Here is a 14,228-nt window from a genome sequence, read left to right as displayed (position 1 = left end):
AGCCTACTTTGATCATATGTTGTCTTCCATCTATATTATAATGTTGTGTGTTTGGAAACATGAATGAAAATCATTAAAATTATGTTTTTGTATAAAATAAATAAATATTTAATGTATTTTTTACAACGACCGAGTCATTGAAATCGAGCCGGCCGAGTCATTACCGTTTCGGAATCGGAGTCGGAGTCTATCCTCGGCCGAGTCGGAGTCGGAGTCGGAGTTTTAAAACTATGCTTGTTGGAAAATACCTCTATCATGTCACGAATCCTTTTTCAAAATAAATGTTCACTTTCAGATTAGCTGTAATCAGTGGATATAAGGTCTGCAAAGAATTCAGCTGCATTTACATGCTTTGGACAAACAAACCTGGTATATATATTCTTGCAATAAAGTGCCTAGAACATTGGAAACCTGGAAACTTGGAAAAGTATCTATATTTTCTGGAAACGGATCAAATTTTCTTCAAACTCCATTGAAGTGTTTCTGATATCAGGCTGGCTGTTTCCGAAAAATTGAAACGTGGCGGAAATGTTTCCATGCCGTTTCGTATGCGTTTCCGTATCTGAAACGCCGAACGACGTTTCCTGGAGTTGGGGGCAGCATTTCCGGTAACAAAGCCACAACCAATATGTTAGTTGATGCCTCGTCAAGACAACACAGAATTCAATCCAAGTTACATGAAATGTGGAAACTTCTGGAAGTTTCTAAAATGGGTATGGCTGGGGATGTGACATCCCCCACCCCCCCAAACAACAAAATATATATATATATATATATATATATTTTTAACAAATAAGTTAATAACACATTACCTTACAAGGAAAGAAAGATTGAGACAAATGATATATATATATGTATTGGTTTCCCTTCTGAAATTTCATTTGTCTCAATCTTTCTTTTCCTGTAAGGTAATGTGTTATTAACTTATTTGTTAAAAATTATATCTATATATATATATATAGATATAATTTTTAACAAATAAGTTAATAACACATTACCTTACAGGAAAAGATATAGATATAATTTTTAACAAATAAGTTAATAACACATTACCTTACAGGAAAAGAAAGATTGAGACAAATGAAATTTCAGAAGGGAAACCATGTCTGTATTAACTTTCTAGCAAAATCCAAAAGTATCCCTTATAGATGAGGCTATACATCCATGATTCCTATAGCAGCCTTTATACATGAGGCTATACATTCAAAATCAGCCTTAATATGTGGCTATGTGATATAAAACATGAGCTAAAACATGTACAATTACATCTCCTAATAATCCTCATCCTCATCCTGATTAGCAAATATAGAGCAAGGTGCTTGTTTAGCCAAACTAGAGCGTGGATTTATTAGAGATAAATTAGTTTGTGGAGTGATTAGAGATAAATTCTAGTGGTAGATTAAATATTTTTTGGCTGTAGAAGGACCCCACAACCTTCTTGGGCACTTGAGTGAGCCCCCACAAACAAAAACAATTGTGGAAATGGGGCATATTTGGGCTAAAATGCTGGTAAAACGTTTCGGCTGTGTTTCCAAATCAGGAAATGCCATATAGGTGTTTCAGCTGCGTTTTGGTGTTTTTGGTATGGGTACGCCAGATTGGGGGCCGTTTCCTGCAACATAGAATTCAATTGAATAAGACCAACAATTAATAACCTCACTAGGTTTGATGATATGCATGCAAAGTATGCCAAAAGTCCACAACTAGTGCAACTCATCTAAGAAATCCATTAAGAGAAACATGCAACATTTGAATGGAAATATGACATTATATGATAAAAGTTTTGAATATATACTGGTCAAGACTTGAAATTTCGTAAACAAATCCTTGAGGGATGACATTTAGTACCTATTGCTGGACATACACAAGTTTTTAAAACTTATCTCAAGACAAGGAATCTTTCTTTTTGAAGGGATCAAAGTCAGAAATACAAAAAAAATATATTGGAATAAAGTATTTGCCAAGACAGTCGGTACAAATGGACCTTGGCATTATTACTACCCTTACTGATTCCACTTAAGAATTGGGAAAGCAATAGTATGAATTTAATTACAGGATTGCCTAATACTTCTGCAAAATACATTGTTTATTAACATAGAGGCTCTATCTTGAAGAATGCCTTTAGGCTGTTAGCAGGCTCTTCTTTCTTGCAACATGGTTGTCATCAAAGATATTATTGGGCTACTCCCCCCTGAGGACCTGACCAGGGAATGCCTAAATTAGATGATAAAGTTAGTGTATTTGTTGTAGGTTGATCAACCAAATATGCATGCTTGAAAGCAGTGCAATTCACATATAAAACACATCATATAGTGAAAATATATATTGATAAGATGGTTTACATAAAACAATTATTGTTTGCATCTCAAGTTTTAGAGCAGCTTTTGGAAGGAATTGGTCAAACAGTTGGTTGGTTGGAACCACCTTGAATAAGAGTTCAAGCTACCTCCTACAAATTTATGGGAAACCTGGAATTGTTAATAGATGCTTAGAAACCTGTAGCTGAAGTTCATCAGATAATTGGTTCATCCAGCATGGTGTTTAATTAAGCCTTAGACCTGGTTGTGTTGCTTGTAAATATGGCTAGTTGCTGTGAAAATGGTTTAGATGTGCAAAGACATTAGGAATATTAGTTATACACCTGAAATTTTCATTTTTTGAACTTGTTAGTGAAAAGACCCCTATGACAAATGCTTTAAAACCGTTTTGCTTTAGAGCTTTAGCTGTTTGAAGTTTGAACGTGCTAAGACTAGTTCACACTTGCAAAATAGATGGATTGTTGATTTGATTTTGTCATAAAATTCACAAAATAACGTGTCTGCCTGTTTTATTCTGTCAATACTCCTTTTTTGGATAATTGTAAATGTTATATTTTATTAAGTATAAAAAGTTGAAGTTAGGTTCCTTGAATATAATGCAGAGAATGAGCATTTCACAAGCAACATCTATGGGTTGGCATGGAGCACCTGCAGGTTCCATTAACCCTGTTGTCAAAACAGTTCTGCGAATGGATGTTCCGGCTGACAAATTTCCTCATGTATGTGAGTTGATATATGAAAATATCTGTAATTTTTGTACGTATGTTTATTTTCTTTCTGTAAGTTTCTTACCAAGAGTCCTAATGGATGGTTTCAGTTCAATTTTGTTGGTCGGCTCTTAGGACCTAGAGGAAACTCACTGAAGAGAGTTGAAGCTACAACTGGTTGCCGGGTTTTTATTAGAGGAAGAGGCTCTGTTAAGGACTCTGCAAAGGTAGTGCATTATGATTGAAGCATACTCACTCAGCATCTGTTTTTATACACTGCAGAAGAAAACAACAAATATATGAATGTGTGTTTGATGGTATAGGCATTTTAACTATGACAACATTTGCATTAGGCTTATATGTTTTTTAATGTCTGTGCATGCCAAAAGTGTTGAGAGCATGGTTAATTTCCTGTTATAATTTTCAATTTTTCTTTTTCTTCTTGCCCAACAATTTAGAATTATGGGAAATTGATACAATGTTGAATTTTACACATACATTTGAATAGAAAGGTATATCAGCAACTATGTTGCACGAAATGCCAAAACATTTTGGAGTTTCCAAAATGGGTACGTTTAGAAATGTCACCTCCCAAAAATGGAAACATTGGCCGAAACATCATATATATATATATATATTATAAATAAGTGAATAACACATTATCTTGCAAGAAAGAAAAAGAATAAGATCCATAAATGATGATTTAAAAGGAAAACCAAGTCTATCTTAACTCTCATAGATGATTACATGATGCAAAATTCAAAATTAACCTTTATAGATGAGGCTATAGGTCCAAGATTTCAAAACCAGCCTTTATACATGAGGCTATATGTGCTAAAACTGAAATAAAACATGAGCTAAAGACAAATAAAATTACATATCACTAATCATCATAATCCTCATCCTCATCCTCATCATTAAAAATAGAACAAGATGCCTGTTCAACAGAACCAATCCATGGATTGGAAGAATAGGCAATTCCACCTCCAGTTGCATCACCACTACCACCAACATCAAGAGCAACAGGAGAGATCTCTAAGTCTGGGCATTTTGCATCCACATCCCACTCTTTTTGAGGTCCACTTATATATTCTTTCTCTTGCGAGGCACAAGGCATAGGTTTGAATGCACATATACAAGGTCCTCTGTGTTCTGCAATTCCAACCTGTTGTGCTTCACATTATGAATGAAACTGTAGGTGCTCCATATTTGTTTTACTGATGAAGAGCTTGCCACTTGTGATAGAATACGAGTGGAAATACTTTGCAAATAAACACAACGTTTGCCCCATGACAAGTCCACCATTTAACAGTGTTCATGGTCCTTCTCTCTTTCCAAAACTGATATGTTTGCAAAATCCTCTAATCCAACAACAAAACAGGCAAATTCCTCCCTCACATTAGTTTGTAAAGAAGATGAAAACAACCTCTGAAAGGATTTCTTCACTCCAATGATCACCTCCTTGTCCTCATGTGGGATCTTCCTCCTTCCATTGCTTTGAGCAATGAATTCTTCATCATAAAATTTAGGATTTAGAGGATGTACGAAAGTGTGCAATGGATTGTTTAAGGCATTCCACCTCGAAACAATGATGAACCTCACTTGCTCTGCGAAATCAAGATCAACAAAATGAAGAGTGGGAGCCTCTTGTGAAATAATTTCCACAATTCCTCAACCATGGTATCTATGCCATCATAAACCTCTCCCAAGAAAGGATTGGTTGTGTCTGCATCTCAGAGAAGATCAAATGTAAGTTTTGTGCTTGAGCAAAAAATCAATCTTGTAATGTTTCAGAAAAAATAATTGTCCAAGGGACAAAGTAGCTTATTGATTCCCATAGGCTATAGTCATTGATAAAGGGGGAAACCCCAAAATCTGGGCGAGTTTGGGGCAATTGGGCAAAGAAACCCAAAATTGTGGTTTGGAGTAAAGTTTACTCAATCATTTAAGAAGAGAACCCTCTAGGAAATATATAAATATAAGAGGGTTGAATTCATTTGGAATCATCAGGAATTGGATCATTTATCTCTATTCTTTTGAAACCGAGGCTCTGAGTGCTTAAGACCCCTTTTTCATATCAATTTTGGTGGTGAAATATTCCACCATAGTTGATAATCTCCCTTTACCTTTATTTTTTATTGTCCTTTGTTATGGCACAAGAATACCTTGAAGGATAGGCGAAATTTTGAGACACTTTCTCTGTTCTTTAGGGCATAAGGGTTTCTGGTTGGGCACAAATTCAAGGGTTGTGGTCTTGAACAAGAGCCATCTGAAGCAACGAGGGTCTTTGAAGAGCGAAATTCTCAGAAAAAGTGAAATATTTCTGTTTATCACCTTGTGAAGGACAACAAAGGTTTCCTTATCTCTGGAACCCCTTCAATACACATAGTAGAGGTATGCAAATATTTTTGGGCAGTCAATAAGGGTTCAAACTCCTTAATCCTGCCCTGGACAGGTAGTGGATTTATAAGGGAACCAAATAACATAATTATTGGTTTGTAGAGTTCGGAATATCTCCAAAAGGGACAATGAATCTAGTGAATTGAGAAGCGAAGGCCTGTTGAAAAAGAACACGAGCCCGACAACGAATCTATTGAATTGAGAAGCAGAAGCCTGTTGAAAAAAAGAGCACGAGCCTGACAACGAATTGATTGAAGACTCAGGAAACCCTAGCCAGTTCAACGGTCCAAAATTGTTGTGCCCAGGGTCAAATGAATTGTATTTAGGCTCATGTTCTTCTTTCAACAAGCTTCTGATTCTCAAACTCAGGTCTTCAAGTGCTTATGAAGGACAATTGCAAACCGTGAAGGACCCTGTGTCAGCATCACATGAAGTAAATTATTTCTAGTAGGGCTTCGACCTACATTACTTGTGTTTCGTTCCTTATAACGGTGTTATTGTAGAAAAATCTATAGGTGGGATTGAATAGTAAGAAACTAGGCTTTCTTTATAGATTTCGAAGTCTGAATAGGCCTATAATTTGCCAAAAATCAATGGTACGGGTATTGAATTGTAATCTCTTGTGGTGAAGTGGGAAATTTGTATTGAGCATGTTGTAATTGGTTGGAGCATTGTGATAATGAATTGGATTTTTGTTTGAGTTACTCGACCATGTTGTAGTAGTGTCATCATAGTTGGAAATTACATAATCACATTGTGAGCATAGTTACAATGTTAATTTATATTTTGTTGCATGTTCTACATATAAGTATTGATAAAACCCTAGGGCAAAATAGGGCAAAAGTACCTTGATCCGTTATAATTTTTCATCAATCAACAACCTTCTCACCATACTTCCCCACTCTGATTTTGATATTCTCCACTCGGCCCAAGTTGCACCCACTTTTGATGTTTTTGTAGCATTGGGCAAACATTCTTCCATGGGCTCATGTTGATTTAACTAGTGGGAGAATGATACATTTACCCATTGGTCCATGCTTGGGGTAAATGGTCCAGGGGTAGACATTTCCCATTGGGGTCACGCTGATTTGACTAGTGGAGATTGATACATTCACCCATGGGGCCATGTTGATTTGGCTAGGGGTGAATGGTCCACAATGCTCACATTGTGCTCCGAGATGGAGTGATCTGTTTTTTATAGAGCTTGTTTGAATTATTTATTGATTGGGGGTTTTCACCCAACAATGGGGTAAACAATTCTAGTCTTGATTCGAATTGGATCCTAGAACACTCTAAGTTTTCATGAACTCTTAAAATTATGCCAAAGTTTCAAAGTCTTATAAAGATCAAGCTTATCAGAAATATCCTCGTAACAGTTGCAATTTGTGATCAGTGCAGAGCAACGAGGACCCTCGGTCAAGCGCGTAGACCGTCAGCCCATGGTAACGCGTGCTCTCCCGAATTAGCAAAACAGGAGGCCTTTTCGAGAAACGGGGTGGTTCTTGGATATATGTGGAATTGTTTGAGGAAGTCCTTACTTGTATGATAGAAAAGCTATTTTCTATAGCGCTGAAAACAAGTATCAACTCGTTAAAGATGGAATTGAATATATTGTAAGAGCTCATAGATTGAAGAATAAATTATACTCTCATAAACTCAGGGCAGATGAAAAGAATTGTAAATTCATGCAAACAATTTCTACTGATGGTTGTAAAGGAAAAGAAACTTGATAAAACCAATGTATTTGAGTGCTGTAATGCTAAACAACAAGTTGATTTAGAAAAAGTTGTTTCAGAATATGATATACTATTTCAAGAACCCAAAGGTCTGCCACCCAAAAAGGAAATATTACATGATATTAATTTGCAGCAAGATGCTCCATTGCCTAACATCAGAATGTACAGGTTGTTCGCTTTAGAGAATGCAAAAATCAAGAAGCAGGTACAGGAGCTGCTCGAGAAAGGGTTCATAAGACCTAGCACATCGCCATGTGGGTCTCCAATTGTCTTGGTGAGAAAGAAAGATGGCTCATGGAGAATGTGCATTGATTACCAAGTACTGAATAAGATAACGATAAAAAATCGTTATCCCCTTCCTCGCATAGATGATCTACTAGATCAATTGAAAGAAGCTGTGTATTTTTCCAAGTTGGACTTGGATAGTGGCTACCATCAAGTCAGAGTTGCAGAGCAAGATGCATGGAAGGCTGCTTTCAAAACAAAGCAGGGATTGTATGAGTGGTTGGTTATGCCTTTGGCTTAACTAATGCTCCTGTTACTTTCATGAGAGTAATGAATGATGTACTCGGACCTTTTTTTGATGATTTTGTCATTGTATATTTAGACGACATTCTTATATTTAGTAAAACATGGGAAGAACATTTGAAGCATGTAAGGCAGATTCTAGATGTTTTGAAAAGAGAAAATCTTTATGTTAAGCTCTCAAAATGTGAATTTGGCAAAACATATTTGAATTATTTGGGTCATATTGTAGGGGGTGGTGAATTGAAGATAGATCTCTCTAAGGTTGCAGTCATTGTAAACTGGCCTAAACCCAAATCTGCTACAGAAGTTAGAAACTTCCTAGGAGCAACACAATATTGGAGAAAGTTTATTTCTAACTTTTCCTTGATTGTAGCTCCCTTAGATGCTTTAACAGGATTGAACAAGGTGTTTCAGTGGGGAGGCAAACAACGGAAAGCCTTCGACACCTTGAAAGAAAAGATTAGTACAACACTAGTACTAGCACTGCCCAATCCTCAAAGACCATTTGAGATTGAAACAGATGCGAGTGACTATGCCATGGGAGCAGTGTTGATGTAGCACGATAAACCCATATGTTATCATTCTAAGACATTTAATTCTGTAGTAGTTAATTATCCCACATATGATAAAGAATTGTATGCATTAGTACAGAGTGTGAAAAAGTGGAAACATTACCTAATGGGCAAAGAGACAGTTATACATACTGATCATCAACCACTTCAATATTTGCACTCACAAACTAAGTTGCAGCAATCAAGACACTATAGGTGGATGGGTTTTCTACAACAGTTTCATCTTGTCATCAGATATAAAAAGGGCATACACAATAAAGTTGCAGATATGCTGTCTAGACCAATCATAAATGCATCTACTATACTTGAGCATAATTTAGTATTGCATGAAAGGTACATTGAACAATATGCTCAAGATATAGATTTTAAAGATGTATATGCAACTTTAAGATATGGCAAACAAGTAGAAGAATTAGATTATCATGTTAAGGACCGACTCTTGTATCATTTTGGAAAGTTATGCCTTCCACAAACTGAAAGAGTAAAGATAATTCGAGAAGCACACACTTCTCTAATATCAGATCACTTTGGTGTAAGTGAAATAGTTGCACTGCTGCAAAGATTTTGTTATTGGCCAAAAATGAATGAAATAGTTTCTAGATATGTAAGAGGGTGTACCATGTGTGCTAAAAGCAAGCCTAGCAATAGAAAGCTAGGTTTGTACACTCCACTACCAGTTCCTTCTCATCCTTGGGAAAGTGTTTCCATGGACTTTGTTGGGGGACTGCCTAAATCTAGAAAAGGTCATGACTATTTATATGTTATTGTGCATAGGTTCAACAAAATGTGTATTTTAATACATTGTAACAAACAGATTACAACTGAACAAACTGCCAAGTTGTTCTTCCAGCATGTATGGGTTCATTTTGGATTACCCACTTACATTATATCTGATCGAGACTCCCGATTTGTTGGGAAATTTTGGTTGAGTCTGTGGGAATTTATGGACACCAGACTGAAGAAGAGCACAACTTTTCATCCGCAAACAGATGACCAAACAGAAGTGTTCAAGAGGACAGTGATCCAGTTGCTCAAAGGCTATTGCAACAAGCATCCCAAGCTTTGGGATGAACACCTATGTTATGTGCAACATGCTTACAACTAAGCTAAACATTCTTCTACACAGAGATCTCCTTTTGAGACCTATTTTGGTTTCACACCAAGGTCTCCCTTGGATTTTGTCTTTGGTAAAGACATCGCTTTTGATGGACACAGTGATGTGGACAAGGCAACCAAGTTCATTGAACAAATCCAAGAGATTCACCACGCAGTACAGGAACAGTTGGAAAAGAGCCAAGCCAAGGACAAGACAAGGCATGATAAGCATCAGATTGAGCATAGTTTCCAAGTTGGTGATCAAGTCTGGCTGTATATCAGCAAAGACAGAATGCAAGGTGAAGGTAAGAAGCTGAAGCCAATAAGGTATGGACCTTTCAAAATACTTGAGAAAATTGGTGAGAATGCTTTTCACCTTGATTTGCCAACTTACATGCACATCTATTCAGTTGTTAATGCAGAAAGCTTGAGAATATTTGAACCTTCATTGGTTGAAGATCCCAAAGAGCAGAGTTAATTGCCTTCTATTGATGATTTGTTGCCTGAATATCTCAATGAATTGCAGGAAGATATAGTTTTGGACAGGAAGGTAAGAACAACGCGCAGAGGGGATGTTGAGTACCTCAGGATTGGGCTCAAAGGTTCAAAACCAAGCAGTGCAAGATGGAGAGAAATTGGGCAAGCGAGGAATCTATACCCTCACTTGATTGATGCTTAAAAACCAACTTTTGGGTGACCAAAAGCTTTTTCAGTGGGAAGGCCGTGATCCGAATTGGATCCTAGAACACTCTCTAAGTTTTCATGAACTCTTAAAATTATGCCAAAGTTTCAAAGTCTTATAAAGATCAAGCTTATCAGAAATATCCTCGTAACAATTGCAATTTGTGATCAGCGCGGAGCAACGAGGACCCTCGGTCAAGCGCGTAGACCGTTGGCCCATGGTAACGCGCGCTGTCACGAATTAGCAAAACGGGAGGCCTTTTCGAGAAACAGGGGTGGTTTCTGATATGCGATTAGTTGCTAATCGCATATTGTCGGGCAAACCCCTCAAAGAAGGAAAAGCCTCGAGCAACCGAACCCGAAAGGTTATAAAATGTAACGGATATCGCGCCGATTCCGTCAGAGGCAGGGTCCCACAAAAACTAGCAGAATATCGGAAGGGCTTCGAGCGGTAAGCGGTTTCAACCGAGTCTCGCCCGATGCCACACAATGGGTGCCACACGTCCGGCGGAAGAGAGAGAAAACCGCTCACATCGGACGGGTAAACATCATGTTACTTACTCGCCCGATATGAACGATGACTATAGGATTTGGAGGCTCCAGATCAACGACGGAGACACGTTCCGATGGATGACCGGATTTGATGAGGTTAACAGGCAGAGTTGTATAAGATTTGAAGTCCGAGGTGGACGATGTGTTGGCAGAAGGTCGTGTTTTGCGGGCATTCTTGGAGTTAATGGATTAAACGGTCATTTCGAAAACGTCCAAGAGAACTGACACTCAGTTCGTTATGAAATAGGTGGCCACCTCCCTATGAGGCATTATACAGTGATGATTACGCAGAACAGAGGGATTCAAATAGATAGAGGCAGGGGAACCAAAAAGCCGGGAAGCGGAAACGAATAGTTAGAAAGCAGATTAGCTTTAAAGCCACAGACTGACAGAGGGAGAAGAGAGTTAGTTAGACGCAGAAAGCTAAGAGCAGAGAGAAGAAGCTGAGCTGACCTGCAGAAGCAAAGACAACATCGAGCTAGACAGAACCAGAGAGAGTCAGAGAGTCTGTGTATTCCAGAGAAGGCTTGAGAGGTTCAAGCGAACTCCTCTGTATATGCCTGTCATGTATGAGTCTCAGACATAGTTTTAAAAAACGGCCGTTCCGAAACAGAAACGGCCGAGTTGGTCCGTTCCATTGCCCTCCAGAGTGACTCGGTACAAAAAATGGCTCGGTTGGCCGAGTCACAAACAACGGCTTGTAACCCACTAAAACAACGATTTAACATTATTTTAATGAAATTTTAGGGGGTTTGCTGATTGGTTTAGACTTCAAGGTGTTTTATGAATTAGCTAAATGTTATTTGGGGTCCATTTCCCCCTCCCAAACCCTATTTAACACACTCAAATGCTCTCTACTATTGATATGCTATTCAAATTTCATGGTAATGTTAAATTCTTAAAGTAAAAGTGACATTCTCCTTAATCTTCATTTTCATCCTTTTACTTAAATTTTTAACATTACCATGAAATGACTCAGGATGTTTGAGAGTGGTTTCGGCCTCATTGGATTTCATATGGAGAAAGTAGAATTTTAGATTTCATTCAAAATTCAGCAGACTTATCAGTTTTTCAAGATTTCAGGATTGGAGGATTGCAATGTTTCCATTGAATTTTGTCATTTATTAGGGTATGGAACTCGCATTTAATCAAGAGCACCAATCCCTCTATGTACCTTGATGTTAGTGACATTGGTTGTTGAACGCCTCTGGGATTCGCTCCCAATCCAGGAGCTTCTGAAAATGTCGCTCCCGCTCCCGTTTTTGCTCCTGTTGCCAAGTAACACAAAGAAGAGAAACCTTTTGGATCAAAAACGGTTAAATGATCTAGTTTATGTCCAATACAACCTCCGGCTCAGACGAAACCATTTGCTGAACAAAAGACCTCATTCAGATCCCATTGTGTTGGAAGACATTGATCCAACATCAGATTGGGTAGTGGAGAGTCGTCCAGTAGAGTTTGATCCTGATGAGGATCTTGATTTAGATTTAGATATCGAGACATCAGTTGAACTTGAACATGCTGTTCAGTTGAATGCAAATCCCAATCCACCAGCCTCAGTCTCACAGCCAGCAAGGACTCCAGTTGTAGGTGCTTCCTCTGCTCAGCCATGACAGAAGCGCAGCCGCATATCTACTCTATCTCAACTTGCATCTGCTGCAGTTGCACAGCCTGCTAGTGGTACCACTTCTACAGCTGCATTTGGAGATGATGATGATGATGAGGAGCCATGGGGCCCCCTGTCTGACTCTGATGATGATCCAGAGATTGATCGACATGATCTTGGCTCCTCTGGCAGTAGCTACTAGCCAGTAGCTGTAGTACTAGTACTGGAGTCTGGTCATAGTTTACTTTTGTTGTAGAGGCCATTTCTAGCCTCCTTGGTTATGTGTTTTTTGTTTTGAGTCTTTGATCATGTATGACAGTTGACTATGTATTGCCATTGGGTACCATTTTGATATAATGGATTGGTTCATGAGCCTACTTTGATCATATGTTGTCTTCCATCTATATTATAATGTTGTGTGTTTGGAAACATGAATGAAAATCATTAAAATTATGTTTAAAATCTTTAAAATTATGTTTTTGTATAAAAAAAATAAATATTTAATGTATTTTTTACAACGACCGAGTCATTGAAATCGAGCCAGCCGAGTCATTACCGTTTCAGAGTCGGAGTCGGAGTCTATCCTCGGCCGAGTCGGAGTCGGAGTCGGAGTTTTAAAACTATGGTCTCAGATTGGGCTCATACCACTGTGACCAATAGGGGTCGAGTTTCAGTAAGGAGAGTCTGTGTACTCCAGAGACTTGGGGGATCCAAGTACAGTCCTGCTGATTTATATCTGCTGTGTGAGACTCAAATTGAGCTCACTGTTGTAAAAACTATGCTTTTGAAAACATAATAGAAAGGCCACCACTTAAGGTTGGACTGGGAGACATAGCCCAGGAGTATTGGGTGAACTCCTTATTAAACTTGTTGTGTTTACATGTTTGCTTGTTATGTTTTCTCTAACTGCTTCAGTATTTGTGTATTTCACAGTCTTATCGATCTGTTGCATAAAATAACATAGGCACACCCATGCACATGAGTCTGTAATACCTTAATTGTTTGTCTTAGATCAATATCAGATCAAGTCTAAAGTTGAGTTGTGATGTAGGCTCCATTAGTGAAGGGGTTCCGTTTGATGAGGAGCCACCTTGATGGATCTCCACTCAACACTAGAGCTCTACATAAGTAGACAACATGTGAGATAAAAATCATCAGCATAACAAGCTCATTGACCTTTTCTAGTGGAGGAAAAATTTTAGATAAAGGAGAAATTTGTTCTTCATTTTTCTATCTCTCTTGGAGGCTGCACGTGTGAGAGAAGGACGAGTTGACCAAGCCACATTACCTAAAGTTGACCAAGCTGTTGATTGAGTTGACCAAGTTGTTTGATTGAGTTTTGGAGGCTACATGTGCAAGTTTGATCGCAGTTACATGTTTGAATTTGACTGCATGTCGAGTTGATTGTTTGAGCATTGAATGTAGGGCCATGTTTGTCTAGGTCGAAGTTTGGTTATTGAATTGACTTTTGACTGATTTTGACTGGAACTGACTTCCAATTGTTTGAACATGTTTGATTGGTGGTTTGACTTGAAATATTGTCATAGATTTCTAGACAAATTTATGATTTGTAAACCTTGCTGAAAGGCAATTTGTCCTCAAGAAAAAATTGCTGGGATTTTCCCCAAGGTTGGGTTTCCTAGGTGAATTTCTTTTGTGTCTATTGTGCATGGCTCTCTTTCTATGACCTTTATTGTTTACGCTACATTACTATTGAGAGTTTTTGAGTATAATTATTCAATGATAGCAAATTATTGTTTGAAAATAATTAGGAAGTAATTATCAGGCAGAAATTTATATTCTACTACACTTGCCATATAATTTCAACATGTTAACAAAGCTTTGTTGAAAGATAGCCATTGATCAACCTCAAATCCTAGTATTTTGGTAGCTTGTATAGGTTTCAGTTCTCTTGTCAAGATGGTGCCCATCTTAAGGGTAGACGACAGGTTGGATGGTGCTACAAATTTTAGATTTTGGAAGACCAAAATTCTCCTTGTCATGGAAGAAAATGAAATTCTTAATTACATGAA

At 37.9% G+C, this 14,228-nt stretch overlaps 1 protein-coding gene across 2 annotated transcripts in view; it reads left to right on the top strand.

Moving 5' to 3' along the window:
• LOC149180768 (KH domain-containing protein At3g08620-like) overlaps positions 1–14,228 on the top strand; it is a 187,279-nt gene that overhangs the window by 110,526 nt on the left and 62,525 nt on the right. For both annotated transcript variants that reach the window (XM_089416288.1, XM_089416287.1), the window contains exons 4-5: positions 2,921–3,037; positions 3,136–3,252. In XM_089416288.1, the coding sequence (XP_089272414.1) occupies positions 2,921–3,037; positions 3,136–3,252 (234 nt within the window). The remainder of the gene's footprint in view (positions 1–2,920; positions 3,038–3,135; positions 3,253–14,228) is intronic.

This window comes from Pinus tabuliformis, chromosome 3_2 (assembly GCF_031772625.1).
Source record: "Pinus tabuliformis cultivar Carrire ecotype Pingquan chromosome 3_2, CPIR1, whole genome shotgun sequence".
In the NCBI taxonomy this organism is placed as follows: Eukaryota; Viridiplantae; Streptophyta; class Pinopsida; order Pinales; family Pinaceae; genus Pinus; species Pinus tabuliformis.
This window is presented reverse-complemented; position numbering and strand designations above follow the sequence as displayed.